This window comes from Chiloscyllium plagiosum, chromosome 31, assembly GCF_004010195.1.
Source record: "Chiloscyllium plagiosum isolate BGI_BamShark_2017 chromosome 31, ASM401019v2, whole genome shotgun sequence".
NCBI lineage: Eukaryota > Metazoa > Chordata > Chondrichthyes > Orectolobiformes > Hemiscylliidae > Chiloscyllium > Chiloscyllium plagiosum.
The window spans coordinates 6,323,547-6,348,018 of record NC_057740.1 but is presented as its reverse complement, the minus strand read 5'-3'; the positions used below and the strand labels follow the sequence as shown (position 1 = coordinate 6,348,018).

At 39.7% G+C, this 24,472-nt stretch overlaps 1 protein-coding gene across 7 annotated transcripts in view; it reads left to right on the top strand.

Moving 5' to 3' along the window:
- The window catches only part of dpp9 (dipeptidyl-peptidase 9), a 105,656-nt gene that overhangs the window by 42,270 nt on the left and 38,914 nt on the right, over window positions 1-24,472 (top strand). For 4 of the 7 annotated variants that reach the window (XM_043720896.1, XM_043720897.1, XM_043720898.1 and 1 more), the window contains 6 exons: window positions 7,230-7,474; window positions 12,574-12,686; window positions 16,111-16,284; window positions 17,262-17,430; window positions 20,021-20,131; window positions 23,879-24,007. In XM_043720896.1, coding sequence (XP_043576831.1) covers window positions 7,230-7,474; window positions 12,574-12,686; window positions 16,111-16,284; window positions 17,262-17,430; window positions 20,021-20,131; window positions 23,879-24,007 — 941 coding nt within the window. Of the gene's footprint in view, window positions 1-3,903; window positions 4,034-7,229; window positions 7,475-12,573; window positions 12,687-16,110; window positions 16,285-17,261; window positions 17,431-20,020; window positions 20,132-23,878; window positions 24,008-24,472 lie in introns of all 7 variants that reach the window. The other 3 variants (XM_043720900.1, XM_043720899.1, XM_043720901.1) reach the window with 2 other exon arrangements.

The window sequence follows — 24,472 nt, the reverse complement described above, 5'->3', positions numbered from 1 at the left end:
TCATAATCCTAGCTAATGGTAATACTGGATAGGTCAGATCCCAGAATGGAACCTGACTTGATAGATCTTATGTTTAACTTTTGCAGTTGATCACTGTGGTCATTAGTCACTGAAACACATTCTCAGTTGAGGCTGCAGAATTTTTTTTTTTAACAACAAGATGAAAAACGACGATACAGAACCATTTGAAATAGCACAAACAGCGAAATAAAATTTCAGCCTGTTTCCCAATGTTACTCTTTTATAGATACTTAATTCCAAAGAGGAAAAATTACTTCTTTCTTGATTTGGGTTTCCAGGTATTTCTCCCAGTTTCTTTCCCTTCGATTGAGAGATGGATTAATGATACCTTTGGAATCACTGGCATGAATCTTCTGTGATTCTGAGGGCTGAAATGCTTTTCATTCTAGCAACTTGAAAGCTTCTGTCTGGGCTCTCCTTGCTGAGAAGGTCCATGCGTTAAAATACTTTGGCTAGGGTGACTGGTTCCCTGATGTAAGAGCGTAATTCTTCTGCTGGGATAAACTGTTCTCCCATCTAAGTTGAACCTGAAGCTCAAACTATGACTTTTTTGGTCTCTCATCAACTCAGTAGTGTAAAAGCTCCACCGTTAACGTTACAGGTGTTCTGCCAGGCACTTGATTTAGATCAGCGTGCCTTCTTGTAATTTATTTATGTCATCATTCCAAATGATATTCTGATGTGTTTTGAAAAGAATGCCAGCACAGAACCGATCCACATTCATCTTCTATTTTAAAATCTAAATCCCAAATGATAATATGTAATATACCTTTTATTACAGTATATTGAGCGCTAAAACAAGGAAGTTTATGTTTAACCTTTATAAATCATCATTATAGTCTCAATGGAAGTTTGACTCTAATTATTTGCACTATGTGACATTAAGTCCAAAGAGAGGGTGTTAAAGCAGCTTTGTGAACAGATTGGAGAAACTTGGAGTATTCTTCAGTGAGCATAAAAAGTTGACCAGAGGCCTGATAGCTGTATAGAGAATTATAGAGGAATTTGGTACCATAATTAAGAAACTATTTGCTAAATAGTTCGGTAACTGGAAACCATATATCTAAAATATTTGGCAAAAGAAATAAATTTAAATTGAGAAATTGCTTCATATAGAGCATTCCAGATCTGAACAATCCTTTGTGAAAGAGAGCTCGAATCTGATTGCATCATATTTTTCAAAAAACATACTTGAAGAAGGTTAATTTTTCAGGTTTTTGTGCAAAACCCAGAGAATGGAACTAAATTGGGCACCTCTTTTCATGTGCTGACGCAGATGTGATGAACAAAATAACAACTAATGCTTCTATAATTCTTTCTTGAAATAATTTGTAATTAGCTCCTCTGCAACTGGTAATAATGAAAGCATACTTGCTTCAATTCATGTGTTTATATGCCACATTGCATTGATAATAGGGGTTGTCAATCACTTGATATGCAGGAGGTCTAAAGAAATCTTTACCAATGTATCACTCTAGCCTTGTCTGGCCTCATGCTTTCTATTCTATTACAGGTAGTTCTCCTATAACGCTGTAATTGTGTTCCAGCAAAACCTCACTTAATAGAAAGTCGCTTAATAGAAATATTGGGCCCTATGGGAAAAGTGGGGTTAGCGGCAGACCAGCAAAAAATATCTCTCAGGATCGCTCAAAAATCCTCCAAAGGTCTAGCACAAAGTATAGCACAGCCTGAATGAAGGTTGAAATCATATTTATTGATGAAACAAAAGTGAATATGACAGTACATTTAAAAAAAGTAAGAAAGCTGCTCTCTGTACGATACCTCACAGAAAGCTGCTCTGTCAGCAGCTGACATCAGCGCATGCGCAGTATGGCACAAAGACCGACCCCAACATCATGTTTGCGCAGAACGAAGTGTGTGAACCAATCCCTGCTCGAATCGCACTATTGCCAATGGAGGTAAGCGTTCTCGAAAATACCATTCCCTAATTCTTCAGCAACATTATAGCCAAATCGCACTACTGAAATACGCATTATCCCAAAACGACCTGTAATCTGAAAAAAAACATTCGGGCCAGCTAGTGGTATGCAACCAAAATAGGAAGCACATAAGGAGAAGTAGTGGGTGATCGCTAAGCAGACCATTGATTAGGTTTCTTTTGCCCCATCTGCTCACTTGTTCTCCTACAGCTTGGAAGATTTGATTGAAGCAGAAATAGAGATAGACATTTACCTGAGGATTTTAAATGCTGCAATTAACCTCTGCTTTTGTTTAATATGCAACCACTGCCTCAACAATGACTTAATCACAATAATTCTCAAGTCTCTGTATCTTCCTTATTGCTTGCCCTAGCTGAGCTAAGCTCACTGGGCACATGTTGCTGAGAAGTTGAAAAGATGCTGTCTTTCTAGTTCCATTTCTCATTGGAATAGTTTGAAATCACACAACACCAGGTTATAGTCCAACAGGTTTAATTGGAAGCACTAACGTTCAGAGCGCCGCTCCTTCATCAGGTGCTTGTGGATGAAGGAGCGTCGCTCCGAAAGCTGGTGCTTCCAATTAAATCTATTGGACTATAACCTGGTGTTGTGTGATTTTAACTTTGTACGCCCCAGTCCAACACCAGCATCTCCAAGTCATGGAATAGTTTGGTTACAGTAACACACAACCTTTAAATATGTCATGCAGTTCACTTAATTTGAGGTTATTTGATTCAAACGTTTTAACATTAAATTCCATTTTCAACTGATGATAATTCAGAAGTTGTTAGTAGACCACTGTCAAAAAGCAGATTAAAGGGGCTGTGTGGTTGTAAAGGACAAACTTGCATTTGTATTACAACTTTTGTGACCACAGCATGTTTGAAAGCATTTTACAGACAATGAAGTACTTTGGAAGTGTAGTCACTGTTGTAGTGTTTGGGGAGGTATGTAATAGTAACCAGCATTTTCTCGTTTAAGTTTTTTTTTAACTGAACCATTATTGATATGGGTGACCTGTGGGTCAGTACCTGAAAGGGCAACTAATTATTTTTCTGTGATGGCCATTTTGTTATATCTGATGTTCTTTTGTGCTATTGATTTTAGGTAAGTGTGACCAGTGTTTTACATTTATATCTAGAACGAGGCAATGGGATGTGATTTTGTTTTACGTTAACACTACAGTCACAGTGGAAGTGTGGTCCAAATCCAGCTTTGGAGCCAAACTTAACATGACACTGACAAGCACAGTGACTCCACTTTCACTTGACACTAATGCACACAAATAAAAATAATTGCTGTTGTTCATCTCAATCAATTTGCATTGATTCTGATCACAAATTTATCTGAGCATTTCAATGCTTTAGTGGCTCGATGGCCATGAAACTGTTTGACAGCTTTTCGCAGAGTGGGGTCAGTGTTCAACATCAGTGGATAAAGATATTATAGAGGATTTGTTCTGATAAATTTAAGAGAAATTAATCTCTGGTGTATATTGTGTTAATTAAGCACAATAGATTAGCAATCAATGTGCAACTATTGGCCTCAACATCTCAGGATTATGAACAGGAATAAGGTAATTCAGATTCACATTCCTGTGTTTCTTGCTGACAAACGTGAGCCAGAACAAGTAAAACATGAAAATAGTAACTATATTAAGTATGTATTTCCTTCACCACCAGCAAATTTGCATGGTGTATTTAAAAAAAAATATACAAAGGAGCAGAGACCTCAGATGTTGACGTCGGTATGCCTGCAACTGCTCCTTAATGTCTATAGATTCAACCAGTGTTTGCTGAACTATGTTGGCAGGAAATATTGTCTTTTATATGGTATGCTTTTTTACCCCTTTTTTAAAGTAATCCAACTTGTTGCAATAGTAAGCAGTATTTATAGGAAATTTGTTGATATCTATTTATACTATGAACTATTTTGCATCTAGGAGACATCCATCATACTCCTGGTAGATGTGTCAAACTTCATTATAGAAGCATTAACCTGAAATTTACACCTGTGATTGCTCTCATAAATTTACAAGCAAATGACATGACTTGGATTTCCACAGAAAGTACGTAAGTAGTGCCCTTAAGGGTAGGGTAGATTAAGCATTGTTCTTGAATGGACAAACTAGGTTAGCAACTCTAGATCTCAAATTATCTGCGTGCAACATAAGGAAGATGAGTTAATATTCTCTGGATGAACAACTATTTCCATGCAGTATTGGTGGGCTTCTGACATCTATGACAATATCACAACAGTAAAAAAAGTATTTTTGCAAATGGGCAAGAATTGAGAAGGGAAAAGAGATTTCTTGCGCAGACTGATGGTTTCCAAGTTGAGCTTTTGTCTTATCTTGTAGTCGCGTTTAAAACTAAAATAATACAATGCTATCTTTAATTGCAAAGTTTACTTCCTTTTCAATCTGAGGGATGGAGGTTCTTATCTCTGTTTAAATGTTGACTTTTATAGGAAAGTGCTTGAGAAAGGTGACAATCATCTGAATCGCTGAATGAAACATCGATCAGGTGACTGTCAGTGTGGTTTGTGTAACATTTCAAGGTGAAAGGGTTGGAGGGTTAGATTAGATTAGAATCTCCTTCCGTCCAACAAGTCCACACTGACCCTCCGAAGAGTAACCCACCCAGGCCCATTTCCCTATCCTATATTTACTCATGACTAATGCACCTAACACTATGGGCAATTTAGCATGGCCAATTCACCTGACCTGCACATCTTTGGATTGTGGGAAGAAACCCACGCAGACACAGGGAGAATGTGCAAACTCCACAAAGACAGTCAGCCGAGGCGCGAATCAAACCCGGGTCCCAGGTGCAGTGAGACAGCAGTGTTCACCACTGTGCCACTATGCTGCCGGGGCAGCAGGAGATGGGTCACTAATGAGTAAAGGGCCAAGACACATTACAAACACAGCAGATTTGAGTACATTGATAGAAAGTTGCAAGCTAGGTACATTTATAAAAGGGCAACTTGTAAAAATCTTGTTTCCACCACCAAAAAAAAAACATTTTTATGTTTTTTTTAGATGAGATTCCCATCAGTGTGGAAACAGGCCCTTCGGTCCAACTAGTCCACACCAACCCTCTGAAGAGTAACTCACCCAGACCCACCTCCCTTTGACCAATACACCTACACCATGGGCAATTTAGCATGGTCAATTCACTTGACTTGCGCATCTTTGGATTGTGGGAGGAAACCCACGCAGACACTGGGAGAATGTGCAAACTCCATAAAGATAGTCACCCGAGGCTGGAATTGAACCTGGGACCCTGGTGCTGTGAGGCAGCAATGCTAACCATTGAGCCACCGTGTCACCCCATTTTTAACTGAAAGCACAAGACTGACTGGGGAATCTGAGAAATTGCTTGGTTCTTATGTTTTAATTTATTAAAGACCCCAGTTCCTAACTTTACTCACTGTGCTTACTATATATTTGTAAGCTGGTCAGTTTCTGCATGTCCACCTTCAGTAGTTTGATTTTTCTCCCAGGATTGGCCACAGTTCTGGTTGCCACATTACCAAAAGGATGTGGATGCTTTGGAGAGGGTGGACAGAAGGTTTAAGAGGATGTTGCCTGGTATGAAAGGTGCTAGCTGTGAAGAGACGTCAGTTTGTTTTCATTAGAAAAAAGGAGATTGGGGGGGGACCTGATTGAGGTCGAGAAAATCATCAAGGTTATGGACAAGCTACGTAGAAATGAGCTTTTTCCCAGGGTGAAGGATTCAATAACAAGAGGTCATGTTTTCAAGGTGAGAGGTGAAAAGTTTGAGGGGGATACATGCGGCAAGTAATTTAGAGTGTGGTGGGTGTCTGGAACGCGTTGCCGACAGACGTGGTAGAGGCAGACACACTAGATTTATTAAGATGCGTCTGGACAGATGCATGAGTAGGTGGGGAGCAGAGGGATACAGATGCTAAGGAATTGGGCGACAGGTTTAGATAGTAGATTTGAATTGGCTCAAGCTTGGAGGGCCGAAGGGCCTGTTCCTGGGCTATAAATTTTCTTTGTTCTTTGATCTGGTTAGTTGTCTTTGTGTAGGAAATAGCCAGTATAAACTTTGATCTGATAAACTGATGGAAGTTAGCTACATGCTTCATTTCTAAATATAGTCCAGGCAGACATTGTGCATTGGCATGAATGCTTTTCTCTCCTTTCCAATAGGTTGATTTATTCCTGTCTATCTTTTGAAGATGTCAGCCTCTGAGCCAGAACATTCCAGAGATTTGATCTAGGCACATATTTCATTACAGCACTGAGGGAGTGCTATGTTACTGGATGGCAAATCACAAGTTGCATCTTTGCTTTTGTTTGAATGTAAAAGATCTTATATTAGTATTTGTAGAATAAGTGGGTTCGTATGAGATCCTGGCTGTGATTTATCTGTCACTCAATCATTTTTTTAAAAAGCTGATTATTGTATTCTTTGTCTCATTGCTATTTAGAACCTCTTTCTGTGCCCAAATTGACTATTTAATTTTCATGTTACAACAGTGACTGCAGTTCACAAGTGCTTTATTATCTGAAAAGTGTCTGGGCATACTCTGAATTCATATTATTTCAAAATGCTTCAGTGAAGCAACTTGAGACATTTTATTAAAGGTGCAATATAAATGCATGCTGATGTTGGGAAAAGTTTGCAAAGTATTTTCCTTCGCTGGTACTTCTTAGACTCTAGTTTGTCCTTAGTTTAACATGTTGGACTGTCAGGCTCTTATATCCTTTTTTTCATAACTATCTTTAATTAGCATTTTTTATATTCTGAGTCACAAATTTTCCAAGATTCTGACAAACAGTCTAACTAACTGGCTGAAGAGAGATTATTGATTCATATTGAATTGTGACTATGCTTTGAGATACTGCTACCCTTGACAATAAGATTTAACCAGAAATTTCATGGGTCACACAATAATGTTGAGTGAGTGGTGGTTGTCTTGTGGTTCCAAGATTTGCCCATTCACGTTACTGACCAGGATTTTCCGCTTTTCTAACCCCTCTAGACTTTCATTCAAGATAAAGTATTTGTATAACCTCAGAAAAGTCAGTTTTAACGATCACTGCAAATACCTGATTGTTAGTTCCATTGTTCACATGTTGTACAAAATAGAAACACAATTAGTTTTTGCTGCTATCACTGCAAGCAGCATGGAGGACCCTGTATAGCAACTCTATGTAAATTTCTCCTTTGTTTCTGCATTTGTGGCAATCGTTATGTATCTCACATTGAGAGAGGATATTTTTATTTGCTGCAGCTGTGTAGCAAGGCCTGAAGAGATGGCTACCGTGGAAGCACTGTCTGAAAGCGCAGAAGTGGTGGATATGGAGGATGCACCCTCCCCATTCTACGTTGAGAAGCACACATGGGATGGATTGAGAGAGATAATCCACAGCAGCAGGAAGTATCCTGGCATTATCATTAACAAAGCACCTCATGATTTCCAATTCATTCCAAAAAACGATGAGTCTGGGCACCACTCGCATCGTGTCTATTACTTGGGTGAGTAGTCATTGATAATAGAATATCAAATTGCATGCACATAAGGGTTCAGACTACAAAGGCATGCTCAAATATTCACTTCAAGTACTGTATTCAGCAAAGTATAAAGGAAATATCTAATATACTGGAAACAGTTGAAATTGGAGCCAATAGGAGCATTAGACAGCTTAAGGAAAGATTGCGAGATAAATTGACTTCACCATTTTCAAGGAGGTGATTGTATTGTTATTTATAGAAGTACAATGAGAGGAAACTTGTCTCATTTTGATTTTAGGAATCTCAGTTGAAATTAGCTTGAAGTGGTTTTGTTGGAATTTTCTTCCAAATTAAGAAAAGGGCAAAATTCATAATTTAACAAGTATTGAAATAAAGTTTGCTCGCTAAGCTGAAAGGTTCGTTTTCAGATGTTTCAGTACCATACTAGGTAACATCATCAGTGAGCCTTTGATGAAGCGCTGGTGTTATGTCCCACTTTCTATGTATGTGTTTAGGCTTCCTTGGGTTGGTGATGTCAATTCCGGCTTTTTCTTAGAGGGTGGTAGATGGCGTCCAAATCAATGTGTTTGTTGATAGAGTCCCGGTTGGAATGTCATTCGTCTAGAAATTCTCGTGTGTCTCTCTGTTTGGCTTGTCCCAGGATGGATATGTTGCCCCAGTCAAGATGATGTGCTTCCTCTCTCCTCTGTACATAAGGATACTAGTGATCCTTACTAGCGTGCAATGCGGCACGGTGGCTCAGTGGTTAGTACTGCTGCCTCACAGCACCAGGGACCCGGGTTTGATTCCAGCCTTGGGTGACTGTCTGTCTGTGTGGAGTTTCTCCCTGTGTCTGCGTGGTTTCCTCCGGATGGTCCAGTTTCCTCCCACCTAAGATATGCAGGTTAGGTGAATTGGCCGTGCTAAATTGCCCGTTAGGTGAATGAGGCAGAGGTGAATACCGGGGAATGGGTCTTCAGAGGGTAAGTGTGGACTTGTTGGGCCGAAGGACCTGTTTCCACAGTGTAGGGATTCTAATTCAAAAGGTTGGTGGAAGCCAGTTCAGTAATAACATTTACGGCAGAGAATTACATTTTCCCTTTTCAAATATAAATTCATGGGGCTATAACACAAGATCCAGGGAATGGAGCAACTAGATGCCTATTACAGGGTGCGACGGGATACATGTGAATGGGATGCTTGCCCAAGCTGCTGAGTTTCATGGACAGAAACTGAATAAGGAGCAGGCCATTAGAGATTGAGATGAGGGGGAAATTCTTGTCCCAAATGTGACCAATCTTTGTAATTGTCTACCTAGAGATCAGTGGGAAACATAGTCATTGATTACAATCTGTTCTGCTATAACATGGTAGTTCTGTTCTTGTGCAATCCTGTGTTATAAGAAAATCATGTAATAGCAGCAAATTTAAACTAATGGGACCGGAATCATGTTATAACTAATACATGCTTTAGAACTTTGTGCTTTAGAGACAGTGTCTCCAATTCATCAATCATGTTATTGCGAATTCATGTTAACAAAACGCACATTATAGCCGAATGACCTGTATGTTCAAGACAGAAATTGAAAAATTAGAGACTAATGACCTCAAGCAAAATGCATATTGGGGGTAAAGATGTAGAGGAAGATGGTCAGCCATTATCTATTTGAATGGTGGAGCAATTTTGATGGGCCAAATGGTCATATGTGTCCTCTTTCTCTGTTCCCATGTATTTCCAAAGAGCACAATGGGTATGACGGGTTGGATGACCTCAAGTGCTATATGTGTATTCTTGGAATTAAAATGTCAAGTTTGGCTGACTGGCTGAGTCAAGAGCTTGCAATAACGTTGCAAAAGGCAGAAAAAATGTTTTTGTGGCTTGTTATCAATCGTTAAATTGTCCCTCGTTCCTATCCAGTATTGTGTTAGAGCTTCTCTCCTGTAATTGTAAATGGAAAGACTGACTTGCTGCAAAGAGAACTATTCACTTCCGTGCTTGTTCACCTGAAAGCTGACTGAGGTAGTTACTATATACTAGATGACTACTCTGGAACAGTTTGACCACGACACCCATCAGTGTGAACAAATCTGGCATGATTCAATAGTAGGTGAGGAACAAAAATATTCTGTTTTGTGGGAATCATAATTTCAGTTCTCTTACCCATTTCTAAATTTTCCTCTTAAGACTAAGGTGTTCATTTCATGGTTGACTCTTAGTTTGAAAATGTCAATTTAAATTTTGAGTAAATATATTGAATGCTAAGTTCCTACTTAGTCTTTTAACTCCTTGAAGTGAAATTTTAAAGCATTAAAATAAGTTAGGAAGACTGGATAAGTAACAGATGATTGCCGTTTAAGTAACAGAGATCTTTCTAATTTTCTCTTGATTTTCGGTTTTCTAACTTGTTTCGAGCGCTGTTAGAAAGTGAACTGAGTTGATCATTTAAATGACCAATAAGAGACAGACCCTTCTGTGAAACATAGCACAAAGATCTGACTTTAGTTACTAGTTGTTACAATCTCGCCAAGACCTGTTTACCCTAGTGGAGAGGTTATTTACCAGGCCACGGATTGAAATGATCAGTAGAAGGATATATATGGTATCTTATTCACCCAGAGGCTGATAGTTGTCACTATCCAGTTTGGTGGTTGAGGTGGAAATCCAACTCATTTAAAAGGAGATGGCACAAAATTTGGTGGTATAGTGGGCAATGAAGAAAGTTGTCTAAGATTATAAAGAGATCTTGATTAATTGGGTCATTGAGCTGAGGAGTGGCAGATGGAATTTATTTGGGATAAATGTGAGGTATTGCATTTTGGTAATTCACACAAGGATAGGTCTTAATAAGGAACAACGAGAAGTACAGCACATGAACAGGCCCTTCAGCCCTCCAAACCTGTGCCAATCATCATGCCCTAACTAAAAAACAAAGCTTCTGCTCTTAATTGGTCTGTATTCCACTGTTCCCTCCCTGTGCATGTAACCATCCAGATGCCTCTTAAATGTTGCCAATGTGCCTGCTTCCACCACCTCTTATAGCAGTGCGCTCCAGGCTCTTACTACTCTCTACGTGAAAACATCCCTCACACAGTTCCCTTAAACTTACCCCCTCTCCCCTTGAACCTGTACCCCCTTGTAATTGAAACTTCATCCCTGGGAAAAAGCCTCTGAGTATCAACTCTATCTATGCCTCTCATAGGTTTGTAGACATCTATCAGGTCTCCTCTCAGCCAGTGTCTTTTCAGTGAAGACAATCCTAGTCACTTTAAACTTTTGTCATAGCCAGTGCCGTTGAGACTAGGCAACATCCTGGTGAACCTTCTCTGCACTCTCCAAAGCTTCCATGTGCTGCTTATAGTGTGGTGACCAAAACCACGTGCAATAATCCAAATGCAGCCGAGCTAGGGTTTTATGTAGCTGCAACATTGTTTGCCATCTCTTGTACGGCTGATGAAGTAAACATGCCATATGCCTCCTTAATCACCTTGGCCACCTGTTTTGCCACTTTCAGTGAACTGGGGACCTGCACGCCCAGATCTGTCTATGTGTTAAGGGTTCTGACATTTACAGTATAATTTATACCTAAATTTGATGCTCCAAAATGCATCCCCTCATATTTGTCTGGATTAAACTCATCTGCCATTTCTGTGCTCAAGTTGCCCATCTATCTGTATCCCGTTATATCCTTTCACAATCGTCAGCAACTATCAGCAACTCTACCAATCTTGGTGTCATCTGCAAACTTACTAATCAGACCACCCAAATTTTCCTTCAGATCAATTATATATGCTACAAACAATAGTGGACCTCGAACTGATCCCTATGGAACACCACTAATTACCCGTCTCCGTTCTGAAGAACACCCTTCCACTGCTATCCTCTTTCTTCTTTGACCAAGTCAATTTTGTATCCATGTAACCAACCCACCCCAAATCCCATGTGATTTTAGCTTTTGTACTAATCTACCATGTGAAACTTTGTTAAATACCATAGTAAAGTCTGTATAAAGTACATCCATAGCCCTTCCCTCATCCATTATCCTTATCACCTCTTCAAAGAATTCAATCAGGTTGGTAAGATATGACCTTCCCCCAACAAAGCCATGCTGCCTGTCACGTGCTAGTCCATTTCTTTCCAATGTGCATATATCTTGTCCCTCAGTATCATCTTCAAGAGCTGCCCCACCACAGTAGTCCAGCTCACTGGCCAATAATTTCCTGAATTATCCTTGCTTCCTTTCTCAAACAAGGAAGCAACATTGGCTAATCTCCAGTCCTCTAGAACCTCACCTGTGTTCAAAGAGGATCTGAAGATATTTGCTAGTGCCCCAGCTGTTTCTTCCCTTGCCTATCACAGTAACCTCAGATAGATCCCATTTGGCTTTGGGGATTTGTCTATCTTTATGCAATTAGGGTGCCCAAAACCACCACCTTCAATATATTGACATTCTCTAGAGTCTTTGCACACTCATCCTTGATCTCAACATCAGTCATGTCTTTGAGATATAAAAATAGACTGGAAAGACAGGGACTTCTTTCACTGGAGCGTTGGAGGTTGAGGGGTGGCCTTATTGAAGTCTATAAAATCATGCAAGGCATAGATAAGGTGAATGACTAGGGTCTTTTCCCTGGCGTTGGGGAATTCAAAACTAGGGGGCATATTTCTAAGGGGAGTGTAGAAAGATTTTAAAAAGGATATGAGGGGCAGCATTTTTACACAGTGTGGTTCTTGTGTGGAATGAGCTGCCAGAGACATTGGTGGATACAAGTACAGTTACTATGTTTAAAAGTATAGGAAAAGTTTGAAGGGATATGGGCCAAAGCACAGGCTGATGGAATGGGTTTAATTTGGGGTATATGGTCTGCATAGACTGGTTGGATGGAAGGGACTGTTTCGATGCTGTATGACTCTCATTCTATGAGTGCTAGATCTGCAGCTGAAGCATTGTAACCTGCAAGTTATGGACCTGCAAGTGAGACTAGATTAGGCAGCTAGTTGATTCATCTGGCACAGATCAGGTTGGCTAAATGGTCTATCTTTGTGCTGTAATCTTTCTATGATTCAAAAGTTGTAAGATTGTAAAATTGCCATTGATTAACAGTTGGAACTGCCTTTTTCTGTAGGGATGCCTTACGGAAGTAGAGAGAACTCTCTGTTGTACTCTGAAATCCCAAAAAAGGTCCGGAAGGATTCTCTCTTGCTGCTGTCTTGGAAACAAATGCTTGATCACTTCCAGGTGAGAATTGTGTTCTCTAACTACTTTTATCTTGAAATGCATAATAGTACAGTGATTTTATTCTCCACTCTCATCTGCTGTGGAGTAGATGGATGAAGTTTCATCATCGCAATTCATTGGGTACTGTGAAATGACATGAGGCTAACATCTATTTAATGGGACAAACAGCCTTGGCTGCTGTCATGACTAAATGAAAGTAGAAACCAAAATGTAAGGTCTCAGACCAGTACTACATGTTTTTGGAGTTTCCCTCAAGTTTTCTGGCTAGGCTGATAGGAGGACAATGTTTAATAATGATGGTAGTGTTATATTACAAAGAAATATATGCAAAGCCAAGGTAAAAACTGAAATTCTTTTTCTTTCTCTTCTCTGAGAAATTTAAAATGATTGACGGCAAAGGAAATGGCCCTTTAGTCCATGTCAGTACTGGACTGTGCTAGTCCCACTTGCTGCTTTTTCTCTGTTGCTCTGTGTTAACTTTCAGATGTTTATTCAAATATCTTATCAAAGCCACAATTGAATATTTCTTTCCTCTATTGGCTACATATTCAAAGTCCTAACTACTTAACTGTGTTTAACAAATTATTTTTTTCATCCACTTTGGTCCATTTCCTATTCTTAAATCTGAGTGTTTTGTTTCTCAACCTCTGTGCTAATGGAAGCAGTTTTCTCCTCGCCTATAGTCTCCACATTTTACCTTGAAAGAGAACATAATTGAAGTCTTTCCTCCCCTAGAAACATTCCTGTACATCATTTCTGCTGCCTCTCTTTATGCATTCATATCCTTCCTAAAGATGGGGACCCCAAATTGCATACATTATTTCATTTGAAGCTGCACCTGTGCTTTATAAAAAAATCATCTTAATTTCATTGAGTTTGTATTCCCTGCCTTTATTTGCAGTTTTACAAAGTCTGGGAACCCCTCTGCTTTATTAGTTGATTTCTTAGTGTGCTCTGCAACTTTCAGTGATTTGAAAATATGCTACGGTCACTCTGGTCTTGCACTCTTTGCAGAATTGTGTTGTTTCTTGGTCTTCACAATCCATAATTCTGCTTTAATTCTCATCCATCATGTGACTGCCCATTTACAAGCCTGTTTGTTGTCTTGAAGACTACCACTGTCCTCATCTCTCCTTCCAAGGTTCATTCTTAACTTCCCCTTTAACAAATGATTAAAGGTATCGTAGTGAGCAAAACACTTAAGTGCTGTCTGATCTGTATAACTAAAGCAATATTTTGACTTTGTTCAGCTATTTTCCATGTTTGAACAAAACATGCAATGCCAATATTAATGCATTCAATGGCATAGACACTTTTTTGTGTTACATTGCAATTCCTTCATCAAAGTTACTTCAAATTTTGTGTTCGAAATAGCAACATATCATGACTGACTGGGTATGATTTGCTAATCAGCTGCAAATGAGCAGAAATATAAGCTAACAATAATCAGAATTGAAAAGAAATTACAAAAATGGTCATAGAGTCATAGAGCAAAGCACAGAAACAGACCCTTGGGTTCAATCCATTTGTCAGTATTTGGTCCATATCCCTCTAAACTCTTCCTATTCATAAATCCATCCAGATGCCTTTTAAATGTTGTCATTGAACCAGACTCCTCCACTTCCTCTGGCAGCTCATTCCATACACGCACCGTCCTCAGTATGAAAAAGTTGCGCCTAAGGTCCCTTTTAAATTTTTCCCTCTGACCCGAAACCTTTGCCCTCTAGTTCTGGACTCCCTTGCCCAGGGAAAAGACTTTGTCTATTTATCCTATCCATGCCCCTCATGATTTTATAAACCTCAAAACCTCGATAACCTGTACCTCAGCCTTTGACGCTCCAGGGAAAACACCCCCAGCCTAGTCAGCCTTTCCCTGTAGCTCAAATCCTCCAACCCTGACAACATCCTTTTAAATCTTTTCTGAACCCTTGCAAGTTTCACAATATCCTTCCGATAGGAGGGAGACCAGAATTGCACACACTGTTCGAAAAGTGGCCTAACTAATGTCCTGTGCAGCGGCAACATGACCTCCCAACTTCTATACTCAGTGCTCTGACCAATAAAGGAAAGCATACTAAACGCCACCTTCACTATCCTATCGACTTGTGACTCCACTTTCAAGGGACTATGTACCTGCACTCCAAGGTCTCTGTTCAGCAACACTCCCTAGGACTTTACCATTAAGTCTATAAGTCTTGCCCTGATTTGCCTATCCAAAATACAGCATCTCACGTTTATTTAAATTAAACTCCACCTGTCACTCCTCACCCCATTGGCCCATCTGATCAAGATTCCATTGTATTCTGAGGTAACCTTCTTCACTGTCCACTATGCTGCAAATGTACTAACTATACCTCCTATATTCACAGTCAGCAATCTACCAGAATGAGATAAAGAAAACTTTCCTCAAGTAGCTTTTGGAAATACTTAGCTTGCTGGAGAACAGCAGATGCAGAGTAAATTACTACTGGACGTAAAGATTTGAATAATTATAACATTGAAGGTTACAGTTTACACTGTGCCTAGACTCCATGTAATAATGTTTTATTGAACGCCTGTTCGAGGACCTACATCTTTCTAGTTTATTCTGATGGCTTAGCTGCCAGATGAATGTGGTGGTGTTCAACACCTAAATAACATCCAGTAGCTTTGAAGAGCTAGATAAAGCAGTTAAATCACATCTGTCAGTCCCTGTGGTTCTAGTTGGCGGAGCTTTTTTTTTCCCAATTTTTTAATCATTGCTTTTATTTGAATTACTGTCTGAGCTGACAAATTTCCTGTTGTATGCCAGTAGCCAGCCAGGTAGACTAATGAAATATTTATTTAAGTTTAATTTCTCATGATCAGTACACTTGCTCGCTTCACAAACATGACACAAAAATACTCTCTGCCCAGGGATTTTTTTTTTGTTCTCTGGCAAGACCAAACTTTGTGCTCCTTCCTTCCCACTGGGCTATTGACCAACCTTGCTAGGCCACTTCACAGAAAATTGAAAGTTAATTGAGAAGTGTGGTACTGGAGTCAGAGATATTAGTAGATCAGTTAGGTTTTGAAGATGGTCAGATCGATTTGATACTCTTGATGTCAGCCCACCAGGTTTATTAAAATCAGTTTGCAACTTCCTGTGGAGTTCGTAATCTGTTTTGTTAGTCTAGTACCAAGGTCACTCCACTGCCCTTTTTCCAGCTCTAGAATGAATTTATTGACAACCTCTCAAATCACTCAATCCATTACTTGCATTTTATACACGTTTCAAATCATGCCAGTGGTTTTGAATATGCACATACGTTACAGGCCCCCATGCCAACAAAACAGGTTTTGGAATTGTGTGGGTAGTTCCAGTAAATCATACTTTTCCTAATAATTGTTCATCAACTTTCAAAAAATTGTTACAATTGAAGGTTATTGTTGTGTTTATTTACAGGCGACTCCACACCACGGAATGTACTCACGGGAGGAAGAGCTTCTGCGTGAGAGGAAGCGCCTCGGCACATTTGGAATTACCTCATATGACTATCACAGGGATAGTGGACTTTTTCTCTTCCAAGCCAGTAATAGTCTTTTCTTTTGCAAGGATGGAGGGACAAATGGTTTTAATGTAAGTGCAAAATGAATGTAGCTACTGTGGTCAGGTTCTTGGCCTGTTGTTTCCACTATGAACAGTATTTGCATTGCCTGCAGTTTTGTGCTGATTAATGGCAATTCACCTCAAGTTTTGGGATTCGGAGCTTGGGCCCCCTAGTGGGGCCTTGTTTAAAAATAAAGTTTTTTTTGATCTTAGGCCCTTAGAAATTTTGACTTCAGCATGTATGTTTTTAAAAGCAAAGTAAGATTTAGTATGGAAAATACCAATCTTTAAAAAGTTACTATTTGAAGGAGCCTTACTGTATCTAAATGAAATTGTAACTGTTTGACGTTTGAGAGTATGGCATACCATTAATGCAGACTTTGCAGGTTCATTGAACTAGAGTTGAAAATAGGTCCCTTGAAGACAGTGGAAAGCATAGTTGAGAACAGCTATGTCTTAACAGACCAATTCTGCAATAATTCAAAATTGAGATTAACTTCCTTGCTGTCTTACATGGCGAGCATTTAACTTTGAAGTTGAAAACCATTGAAGGAGCACCCCAGGTCTAGGCTCATGCAAGCCAGTGCAACAGAGGAGAAAAGTTCTTATTTGATAGGTTTAGGAGATGTCATAATGACATCTCATCGATATTTAGTAGCCCCTTCTCAACAGTGGAATGGAGCTACATACGGTGGTCACCTTCAATATGCAGTTTCAAACACTGAGAACAAAACTTGATCAAGTTAATTTTGACCTTTTGAAAGAGATGGGCAGAATGTTGGAGGTAGAACAAAAATGAAATCTTACTTCAGTTCGTTTCTCTAACAAAGTGAAATGGGCCAATAGGGACTGTAAGTTATTTGGTAATCTTGTGTGGCTTGTTAATTAAGTAAACAACTCGCTCCTTCCTGTCTGTGCTCAACTTGTGGCAAGCACCATTTTTCCCTGGTATAATGAATACAATTCGTTCCTTTTTCTTCATGAGCTAGATCTTTGCTGTTTTACAGATATCGCCAATGAAGCCAGTAGAGATTAAAACAAATTGTTCAGGACCTCGAATGGATCCTAAGATATGTCCTGGAGACCCATCCTTCATCTCATTTATAAATAACAATGACTTATGGATAGTAAACATTGTGTCTGGTGAGGAGAAGCGATTAACATTTTGCCATAAAGGTAAGACAGTTTACAACTGGGTAGTAAAAGCCTGTTACAATGCGTTAATGTTGTCAGCAACAAGTCTTTTCTGGATTCAATCTTCATGCACCCCTTTATGTTGTACTCTGATGTTTATGATTAAGCAATTCGCATCTCATGTAGGCAATGTTTCTTTATTATATCCATTGTCATTCTTTTCGGCTGTTGTGCCGTGAAATCTTTTGTTATTTAACCTTTCTTGACTTCCATCTTATCGCAGACCTTTTTCTTTCCCTGTCGTCTTCCCGCTTCCACTGGCTTGAAATCTTATTTCTTTCTACAGCTGTGAGGGAGGAACATCAACCCGATAAACTTACTCATTTTTCTTCTTCAGTGCTATTTTAGTTACTGGGTTTAATCAACATTTCATTATTTTTTTTTCCAACTTTCAGCATCAACAGTGCATTTTTTGTTTTATTAATGTTGGAGATGTGCTTCTGGAAATGGTTTTGCAAGGCCAACTTTGATCCCAGAAGCTGTCCAGTTCAACCTGTCAACAACATGCAGCAGTTTATGCGGAAGCAGATTTGCTTTAAACCAACTGCTAGCAGAACATTAAGCTAAAGTTCTACCGCAGTTATTTACCACAAATCGCCAATTATGTTGAAGCCAATTTTGAGCACGGTGGCTAATTGTAATTTTTTTGCACCAAGATTTCTGTTCTCTCCTGCTCCAGGTTCAAGCATTGTTGACGACAATCTTCACACATTAAAGTTAAACTTCCTATGTGACCCTGTGTCACATACTTCTAGTCTGACATGACGGTGGTGGTTAGCATTGTTGAGAGTATGCTGGAATACTATCAACTTGCTGATCTTATTTCCAATACCAAGTGACTAAAAGTCAGTTTGTTGGTACAGGACCAGAATAGTTTGAAAAAAAGCACATTTTGTTAAAGCTCTGTGTTGCACGTATCAGAACTTTGGCAAGAATACCAAAGTATAGGAAACTGTATTTTTATCGCACTTTTCATTCATTATGGAAATGTTCGTTTTTGCATTGTACTCTTGTGCGTGTCCTGATCAGTGCAAGACAAATAGCTTTGATGAAATTATTTTTCAGGCAGGCAGGGTCTAGATTAGAGAGATGCTGGAAAAGCACAGCAGGTCAGGCAGCATCCGAGGAGCAGGCAAATCGATGTTTTGAGCAAAAGCCCTTCAGGAATGAAGGCAGGGAGCCTCCAGGTTAGGTGGTCAAGAACAAGTGTCTTGCCTGTTTAATGGATTTGAAGGCCTCTATGTGTTATTGCTATAATATTAACATAATATTCACAACAGGTTTACTGGTTACTGGTGGTCTCCCATTGGAATTGAAGGTATGAAATTGGCTGCAGTGCTTTGTTTTCTGGAATTCATAATAGATTAAGCTCCACAGTGAATATCCTGATTGGTTTCATTGATTCTGCTTTGAAAGTGAAGGTCTTTTAATAGTGTCACTTGTCTGACTCCAATCTGTGGTGCAATTCAGTCAGTACACCAATGCAAAGTCATGCTGACTTCAAATTCACATTGTTTTGCTAGGTTTTGAATTTATTCTAAATGAGTATAATGTTTTCCTTTTCCAGCATTTGCTGTGCGTCATTTCCCAGTACTAAATCCTGTTGCTTCCTTTTTGGATAAGTAACTGAGAGAAATGCACTGTTTTTGGGGAAAAGATATTAGTTCATGTGTGGATGTTACTGTCATAGCCAGTATTTATTGCTCATCCCTTGCTCTTGAAGTTGAGGTGCACTTTGAACCTAAGAGATGATGAGAAAAGAGACCAGTTGATCCAACAGTCCATGCTGATCTTTCTACTTCACATTAGACTTCTCTAATTCTTCCTCATCTGATGTTATCAAGATATCCTTTATTGTTGCAAAAAGGGGCACAAAGTTGCCCTCATCAGGACTTGGATGCAACAGCTAGGCTTGAAAAAGAAATATCTGTTTATAAAGCATGGGAATAGGGTGCTAATTTGTTGGGCCAATCTGGTTTCTTGCATTTCACTCCTGATGAGTGCAAGGAGAAAAGCTTCAAATTTATGTCTCCTAGCAAGTTTCATGTTCTGTACTGCCACGCAATTCTTCCTATCATTTGTCTGGCTTGCCCTTTATTTATCCCCTGATGGATGGCTTATGTCCGAAACATCGATTCTCCTGCTCTTTGGATGCTGCCTGACCTGCTGTGCCCATCCAGGACCACACTCTTGATTCTGATCTTCAGCATCTGCAGTCCTCACTTTCTCCCTTTTATTTACCTTTGTCAATTTTCTCAGTTATCTGTTATGCGTTCCACATTCTAACCATTCCAGTGAGTTGCCTGCAGAGCCCAGATGCATAGATCTACTGTATAGATGAGTTCTTTTCAAACTTGCATAGTATCTTAAAACAAGCCCTGATGTATGTCAGGTTATGAATTTTGTTTTTGAGACGTTATGATTTGTAAACTGAAGCAAAGCCAGTTTATCTATCCATGGTTAAGATGCAGCAAACATTGTAGAATGGCACCCATAGAACATTTGACTTAATGTTCCTTTATATTGAATTTCACAAGTGATTGCATTGTGACTAGATTGTTCTCTTTTTCAGGTTTGCCTAATGTAATAGAAGATTCTAAATCTGCAGGAGTAGCTACTTTCGTAATACAAGAAGAATTTGACAGGTTTACTGGTTACTGGTGGTCTCCCATAGGAATTGAAGGTATAAAATTGGCTGCAGTGCTTTGCTTTCTTGGAATTCATAAAAGGTTAAGCTCCACAGTGAATATTCTGATTGGTTTCACTGATTCTGCTTTGCAACTGAAGGTCTCCTAATAATATCACTTGTCTGACTCCAATCTGTGGTGCAGTTCAGTCAGTACACTAATACTAAGTCAAACAGACTTCAAATTAACATTGATTTGCTAGATATTAAATTTATTCTAAACTAGTATAATGTTTTCCTTTTCCAATACTTGCTGTGTGTCATTTCCCAGTACTAATTCGTGTGCTTCCTTATTGGATGAGGAACTGTGAGAAATGCACTGTTTTTGGGGAAAAGGTATCAGTTCATGTGTGGATGTTACTGTCAAAGCCAGTATTTATTGCTCATCCCTTACTCTTGAAGATGAGCTGCACTTTGAACCTAAGAGATCGCAAGAAAAGAGGTAAGTCTGAGGCTGGTATAACAAATTTGGGGAGTAAGTTAAATAGTCAAGGTAGGCAAGAGCACAGCAGAGAATGAGGTAAAACTGATAAATTAAATTGCATTTATCTCAATACAAGAGTCTTGACTAATAAGGCAGAGGAATTTAGGGCATGGTTGGGAACATGAAATACATCAGTGACAAGTAAGTTGTTGGAGGGGATTCTGAGGGATAGAATTTGCATACATTTGGAAAGGCATGGACTGATTATGGATAGTCAGCATGGCTTTGTGCATGGGAAATCATGTCTCACTAACTTGATATGAATAATTGACAAAATTGAGGGCAGAGCGGCAAACGTTGGCTACGTGGACTTCAGCAAAGCATTTGACAAGGTTCCACACGGTAGACTGGTTAGTAAGGTTAGATCACTTGGGAGAGCTAACCAATTTGGATACAAATTTGGCTTGAAGGTAGGATGCAGAGTGTAGTGGCACAGACTGGAGGCCTGTGTCCAATGGTGTGTTGCAAGGATTGGTGATGGGTCCACTACCTTTCATCATTTACATAAATGATTTTGATGTAAATATAGCAGGTATGGTTAGTAAATTTGTAGATGACACCAAAGTAGATTGTGCAGGTGGACAGCGAAGGTTATTTCAGAGTGCAACAGGACCTTGATCAGATGAGCAAGTGAGTTGAGGAGTGACAGAGTTGAATTTAGATAAATGTGACGTGTTACATTTTGGTAAGACAAACCAGGGTAGCATTTATACACTTAATGGTGAGGCCCTGGAGAGTGATGCCGAACAAAGAGACCTAAGAGTACAGGTGCATAGTTCCTTAAAAGTAGAGTTGTAGGTAAACACGGTGGTGTAGAAGGCATTTGGCATGCTTGCCTTCATTGGTGATAATACTGAGTATAAGAGTTGGGATGTATGTTGCGGCTGTGCAGAACATTGTTAAAGCTACTTTGGGAGTACTACGTGCAATTCTGATCACCCTTCGATAGGAAGGATGTTGTTAAACTTGAGAGGCTGTGGAAAAGATTTACAAGGATTTTGCAGGGATTGGAGGGCTTGAGCTATATGGAGAGGCTAACAGTTTTGTTCCCTGGAGCATTGGAGGCTGAGGGGTGACATTGTATAAATCTATGAAGTTGAGGGGAATGGATAGAGTGTATAGTCAAGGTCGTTTTCCTAGCGTCGGGGATCCAAAACTAGAGGACAAAGATTTAAAAAGGACCTGAGGGGCAACTTTTTCACACAAAGGGTGGTGGATGTATGCAATGAGATGCCAGAGGAAGTGGTGGAGGAAGGTATAATTACAGCATTTAAAAAGAATCTGGATGAGTATATGAATAGAAAGGGTTTGGAAGAATGTGGGTCAAATGCTGGCAAATAGGACTAGGTCAGATTGCAATGTGTTGAATTGATGTGTCTGTTTCCACGCTGTATAAATCTTTGATTCTGTGACACTCTTAGGTGATGGACAGATCTAGTGAGTTAGGAATGCATGCTACTTTCCTCCATGTACTCAGTCCCTAACTTGCTCTTGTAGTTGCAGTATTTGTGTAGCTGGTTCATTTTTGGTTCCTGTTCAATGTGGTATCCAATTTACCAACTCATCATGATTACATGTGACTTAACCTTTCAGACCAGCCTACCATGAGCGACTATGTCAAATGCTTTCTTGCACTGTTTGCAATTTCTCTGATACCAGTGCAGTGTATGTCCAAATATCGCAAAATCTGGACACCAATCAAGCTTGAACTGATGAGTGGCAAATAACATTCACATAATCCAAGTGCCAGGCAATATCTGTTGTCAAAAGGGAAATCCAGCTACCACTCCATGAGATTTAAGGACTTTATCACCGTTAAATCCTCCTCTGTCAGGATTCTAGGGGTTACCATTGGCCAGAAACTGACATGTCAGAGGATTGTAATTCTGTGATGATTAACTCACCTCCTGACTGCTCAGTCTGTCCACTGTCATAAAGGCACAAGTTAGGAGTGTGGTAGAATATATTCCACTTGCCTGCATGAGTACAGGTCCAACAACACTCAAGCTCATCACTATTTAGAGCAAAGCAGCACATTTAATTGTCACTCCATTTAGTACATTCAACATTCATTCATTCCACAACTGAGGTATGGTGGCAGCAGAAAATATGATTGCAATGCAGCACTGTCCAGATCTGCAACTTGTACCATTTAGAAGGACAACGGCATGGAAACACCACCACTTGATGTCACACAGCATCCGAACTTAGGAACTGTATCACTTTCCCTTTTGCTGTTGCTGGCCCAAATCGTGGAGATTTCCTCCCTGTCAGTACTGTGGGTGTACCTACGCAATAAGGACTGCAGCGGTTCAAGCAATCCCCTCACCATCACCTTTTCAAAGGCAATTAGGGATGGAAAAGAAATACTGACTGAGCCAGTGATGTCGTTATCCTGTCTGAAAACCAACTGAATTTGCTGTCTGAAAACCAAAGTGAAAGATAAACCAAAACATACAAGGATAAAGCAATAAAATGATACCATGTCTTGAAGGTTTCAGTAATGTCATCTGAGTTAATAAGTTTGCAGGCGAGTGGAGAAAATGCTGTGCAACGTGATGGTGGACAATGGTTGAGGGAGCAATGAAGAGATTGTAAGGGAGTGAATCAGGAGTTGGGTACTGGATGTGATGGCGAGTGCACAACCAAGATTGAGAGGGGAGTGAGAGATTGAGGTTGTGGGGTGGGAAAGGGGAGCATGTGGTTAAGACCTGTAATCCCCTGTCTTCCTTCCTCTCTTCCTCCCTCGCCTCCTGGTGCCCACAACCCCACCAGTTTCTCAATCTCTATGCTCCACTCCCTGCCCGATCCATAAAACTGTTTGGGTGTAGAGATTGTGGTTACTGTTGTGCCAAATCATATCTTTCTAATATTTGTTCACCGGCCTCTTGATTGGGTGAAATATTCAAATGTTCACATGAAAAAGGAAAAGGATTAGAGAATCCTGTGTAAAGGCTTTGTTTTGCCTCCAAGAGTGAATGCATTATTTTAGTATCCTGGCCAACATTTATTGCTAACATTGCTAAGGCAAATTACCTGGTTATCTTTCTGTTTATCAGATGCATTTCTTGGCCAACAACAATGACTAAACTTCAAAGTATGCTATTGGCTGACAAATGCTTTGAGATATCTAAGGTCATGAAAGGCAGTATGTAAATGAAAGTTCTTCTTTAGAACTGAACTTTGTATCTGACTTTAATAAACTGGAGTACTATGTCCAGCATCATCATTGTACAAATGTGTTTTTGCCTTGCTTGTAGATTCAGATGGCGTGAAAACTTTTTATCTTTTGTATGAGGAAGTGGATGAGTCTGACGTGGAAATCATTCATGTACCATCCCCTGCACTGGAAGAGAGGAAAGCTGACACCTACAGATACCCACGAACAGGTTAGAAGTGGGGCTCATGATTTGAGATGCACTGGCTTATTCCAAGAATAACAATTGTGAATATTACTGTTTGTACAGCTATTTATTTTTAAATCCACAATTTCTCTGATGAGTTAATGAAGTACTTAAAAATAGTGGAATTTGTAGTCACTTCCTTCCTGTTTTAAAGTTGTGGTCTCTGAACATTGGAGCTTTACCTAGCAGAGTTGTTTAACATTTTGATCCTGCTGCGCTGCAAATGGTGAAAAGCACCACAACATCCTGATGTTATGCTCCATCTTAACTCTTTTGATGTATACTGAATGCTAGGAGAAAGTGAGGACTGCAGATGCTGGAGATCCGAGCTGAAAAATGTGTTGCTGGAAAAGCGCAGCAGGTCAGGCAGCATCCAAGGAGCAGGAGAATCGACGTTTCGGGCATAAGCCCTTCTTCAGGAATGAGGAAGGTGTGCCAAGCAGGCTAAGA